General features: G+C 43.5%; 1 protein-coding gene across 1 annotated transcript in view; it reads left to right on the plus strand.

Annotated features, from left to right (window-relative positions):
- The window catches only part of htra1a (HtrA serine peptidase 1a), a 78955-nt gene that overhangs the window by 26620 nt on the left and 47335 nt on the right, over window positions 1–5000 (plus strand). Inside the window, exons 2-3 of the mRNA XM_063191704.1 lie at window positions 898–997; window positions 1787–1991. Of these exons, the coding sequence (XP_063047774.1) occupies window positions 898–997; window positions 1787–1991 (305 nt within the window). The remainder of the gene's footprint in view (window positions 1–897; window positions 998–1786; window positions 1992–5000) is intronic.

Genomic DNA, 5000 nt, shown 5'->3' on the forward strand with positions numbered 1-5000 from the left:
GTGTGTGTGTGTGTGTGTGTGTGTGTGTGTCTGTGTGTGTGTGTGTGTGTGTGTCTGTGTCTGTGTCTGTGTCTGTGTGCGTGCATGCAGATGTATCACGCTACTCACCCATTGTTCAGTCACTTCAACCCGTCCAACATATTCAGTTCATTTTCAATGAAATCCGGCCGATCGTGGTTGCCGTGCTCGCAAAGCATGTTGTGTTTCTGGCACAGCAAGCAGGGGACCTGCGACACGTCAAAAAGTTGAGCTCGCTCTAAGTTTATGCGAATTTTAAGGGCAGCCCTAGTGCATTACCCAATGACTGTAGAGCAGTGTTTCCCAACCAGGGGTACGTGTACCACTGGGGGTACGCGAGCACACCTCAGGGGGTACGCGGAAAAATGTAATAACAACAAATATATTGACTGTAGTCACATTGGGATAGAGCAACAGAACATGAGTGAGGGCGAGGGGGTACATGTCATTTGACAAAATGGCTTAGGGGGTACACAGGACTAAAAAGGTTGGGAAACACTGTGTAGAGCACATGAAGATTTCCCATGATACCCGTGGTCATTGCGACGGTGTATTTCTCTCCTTACAAGTAGATTTTTGACATCTATCAAACTTTTGGATGTATAAAATATAGACCACAAGCAACGATGATGTACATGCTTATGGTGGCTGGGTTCAAATGATTATATTCGATTTTGATCACAAGCACAACAACGCGAGGGCAAGCTAAGTGTGAAAAAACGCAAGGCAACACTAGGGCCCAGGACGATCCCAGCTTGAGACACAAGTACAACTTCATCGCCAAATGAAAATGTAGGTCACTCTACGTAAGTGTGTGTTTGTGTGTGAAAGTGTGTGACCCTCGCCATAATGTGTGTGTGTGTGTTTGTCATATTTCAGCCCAGGATGACCCCAACAGCTTGAGGCACCGGTACAACTTCATCGCTGATGTGGTGGAGAAGATCGCACCGGCTGTGGTGCACATAGAACTGTACCGCAAGTAAGGCTCTCTCTCTCACACACACACACACACACACACACACACACACACACACACACACACACACACACACACACACACACACACACACACACACACACACACTACAGCAAGTAAGGGTCAAACCACTCCCACTGTAATTGTGGGGTGTGTGTGGTGGGTGTGTGATTGTGTGAATGTGTATGTGTGTGGGAAAGTGGTTTGGAATTTGTTGTGCATCCCAGCCACCTCCTTCCCTTTGTTTGTTTGTTTGTTTGTTTGTTTGTTTGTTTGTTTGTTTGTTCGTGTGTGTCCCTCCATTCTCACTCCTCGCTGTTTTCTAAAGGGAATGCAAAGAATGTAAATGACTTTATGTATGTAGGTATGTGACAGGTTGAACAAAGAAAAAGATCAACCTCTCTGTATCTCTCTCACTCTCTCAATTCAATTCAATTCAATTCAATTCAATTCAATTCAATTCAATTCAATTCAATTCAATTCAATTCAATTAAAGTTTGCTTTATTGGTATGCCTGTTTGTATAGTGTCAGTATTGCCAAAGCTTACAGATAATGTTAATACAGCGTTCTATCACTCACTCTCTCTCTCTCTCTCTCTCTCTTTCTCTCGCTCTCTCTCTTTCTCCATCGCTCTTTTTTACATTCGTTCTCTCACATGCTCTCTCACTGCCTCTTGTTTTTTCTTTCTTTCTTTCTTTCTTTCTTTCTTTCTTTCTTTCTTTCTTTCTTTCTTTCTTTCTTCTTCTCCCTCTCTCCCTTCTTTCTCCCACCTCTCTCTCCCCCTCTGTCAGGATGGTGTACTCCAAGCGTGAGATGGCGGTGGCTAGCGGCTCTGGCTTCGTGGTGTCGGAGGACGGCCTGATCGTCACGAACGCGCACGTGGTGGCCAATAAGCATCGCGTCAAGGTGGAGCTGAAGAATGGCGACACCTTCGACGCCAAGATCAAGGACGTGGACGAGAAGGCCGACATCGCCCTCATCAAGATCGACACACCGGTAAATAAGACGCACAACGAACGAGCTGTGAAACACTGAAACGAGTAAACAAGCGAAGTCATGACATGCTATAGCTACTTAAAGTAAAGATACATTCGTAACGAGCTACTAAACAACTAAACAAAGTGATGACATGCTAGCTGCTTTAAGTAAAGACATACTCAATGACCTCCAAACAAGTACAAACATACTTTACAAACGAGTACACAAACAGAGTGATCACATGCTATCTGCCTAAGTAAAGACGCATACTGAACGAGCTACAAAACGCTCAAACGAGCATACAAACAAAGTGATAACATGCTATCTGCTTTAAGTACAGACGCATAGCATACTCAATAAGCTTTAAAGCGCACAGACCAAGTAAACAAACACAACCTGATCCCACAGAATTCCAATAAAATGAACACTGTCCCTTGAGACAAATGCTCGCTACAGTAGCTTTGTTTGTGTGCGGGGATAAACACACAGACTTCAGCTGCTGGTAAAGACACCTACGTATCAAATGTGTGATGGCATGTTTGCTAAAGCAGCTTTGTTTGTGAGGAGAAATAAACATGCAAACTCCAGATGTTGAAGAGACCTACTAAACTAATGAGCGATAACATGCTATGCTACTTTAAAAAAAAAAAAAAAATTTGGGGGGGGGGGGGGGTGGCACAAAAGACGAACCATTCATAGTCATAGGAAACAATTATTGTAAAGAAAATACAGACCTTGTAGTTGCCTACCCATTTTTATATAGAGAACTCAGACCCTAACATAAGGATAAAATGAGTTTTGCCTTTCTTGGACAGTGCCTTGTAATACAACGTTACGAGAAGAGAATGAAGGGCTTATTTGCAAAACGGTGTATCTCCATTTTGTAGAATGTTGGGATTTCTTTGTATTGGGCATTCCATTGCATTGCATTGCAATATGCATTTTATATAGGTTTAGAAAGTATGTTCCCAAAATATTTGAGCATCAAGAATTCACACATAGATGATAGGACCTCTGAACAGTCATTTACAATAATAAAATGCAAAAGTCAAAAATGGTGGATACACCGTTTTGCAATGAAACCCTTCAAATATACATACAGTACAAACATCAAAGTTATACAATGCCATACAATATCATACTAACAGTATTTACAGTACAATGTCAAACCATATTATATCAAAGAGAAATACAATGCCATAAAATATTAAATATATATATATAGAATTGGAATGTAATATAGGTCACAAAGTCATGCACAGAATACAATAACATTCAATGTCAAATCCAATGGCTGTAGTCTACTATGGCCATGAAATAAAGTGGAGCTGATCGAAACTAAAGAGCATTGCTGTAGATGGAAAACAAGACAAGAGAGGAAAATAGAAGCTGAGGCAGAGAGAGAGAGGGAGAGAGGGGGGGTGAAGAGAAGTGAAGAGCCAATGGGATTTTATTTAGACTGGGGGGAAGTGTGTGTGCTACAGCAGCACTGAAGCGTTAAAGTGATTTTTAAATACACATCTCCTCGGAGACGCTGATGGCTTCACCCGCAGCAGAGTGGAGGGCAAAAGCTGCCTGTGGTCCTCCAAGGTCTAGCAGAAGAAGAAGTGACCAGTACACACTTCACACGCACCCAGAATAGCTGTACACTCAAGGCTGTGTGTACAACGTGTGTGTGTGTGTGTGTTTGTGTGTATGTGCATGTGCGTGTGTGTGCTAGTGTGTGTGTGTGTGTGTGTGTGTGTGTGTGTGTGTGTGTGTGTGTGTGTGTGTGTGTGTGTGTGTGTGTGTGTGTGTGTGTGTGTGTGCTTGCGTGTGTGTGTGTGTGTGTGTGTGTGTGTGTTTGTGTGTGTGTGTGTGTGTGTGTGTGTGTGTGCTTGCGTGTGTGTGTGCGTGTGTGTGTGAGGAGGTGTATAATCATGCATCTTAAATGGGGAAATGGAAAAGTGCTGACCACAAATACATACGTAGAGAAGAGGAGACAGCTAATACGGCTAATGTGACTAATGTGGGTAACATGGCTGTGCTCCTGTTAATAGATAGCTAATATGGCTAATGTGACTAATGTGGGTAACATGGCTGTGCTCCTGTTAATAGCTAGCTACATCCCCCATACTTACATCCATTGCTGGACTGAGGGCCAAACATGTTCCCAAAACATGCGTCACCACTCTCAACTGTTTGCTGATTGGCAGAACTGTGTGCGAACCGAGCTAGACTGGCGAGGGTTTCGTCGGTTGCGGAGCCAAAATCTTTTGGTGGAAGTAGGCTACCTAGGATGGCATCGCCAGGCTACACATTCACAAGCCACTTTCATATCTTCTCTGGCTGAATCCACTGTCTATATTGAAGATAAAGCACTGGGCCTCCCCCTCTAATCCCCAGGAAAAATAAATCAACAACATTACATTACATTTCACTTAGCTGACGCTTTCATTTGTTCAAAGCGACTTACAACTATTATTTTTCAGGGTATTGGTTACAGTCCCTGGAGCAATGTGGGGTTAGGTGCCTTGCTCAAGGGCACTTCAGCCATGGATGGAGGTGTAGGGAGAGGTCGTGGGGGATTCGAACCGGCAACCCCTAGATTGAAAGACCAACTCTCTAACCACTAGGCCATGGCTGCCCAAAAATCAACAACAACAACAGTATCGGCCCCTGAGGACTGCTGGCCCACCGGGAAAGTGCCCTGTATGCCAGATGACCACTCCAGTCCTGCTTACTTCCTGCTAAAGCCGAAGAGCAATACAGTAGCTGTAGCTGGAGCTGTAGCTGTGTCTCCACACACTGTCAGATTTCATCTTCTGCTTCACTAAGTGGCTTGGCCAGAGGCGACTCCTCACTCCCAAAAGTACAGTACAGTTAACTTTGCATCTGGGCCTAATGTCGACGGATAGCAGATATGGAAGAAAAATGGCAGGATTCTTTCTTTATGTCTTTCTTTCTTTCTTTCTTTCTTTCTTTCTTTCTTTCTTTCTTTCTTTCTTTCTTTCTTTCTTTCTTTCTTTCTTTCTTTCTTTCTATCTT

The sequence above is a fragment of the Engraulis encrasicolus genome, chromosome 24, assembly GCF_034702125.1.
Source record: "Engraulis encrasicolus isolate BLACKSEA-1 chromosome 24, IST_EnEncr_1.0, whole genome shotgun sequence".
NCBI classification, from domain to species: domain Eukaryota; kingdom Metazoa; phylum Chordata; class Actinopteri; order Clupeiformes; family Engraulidae; genus Engraulis; species Engraulis encrasicolus.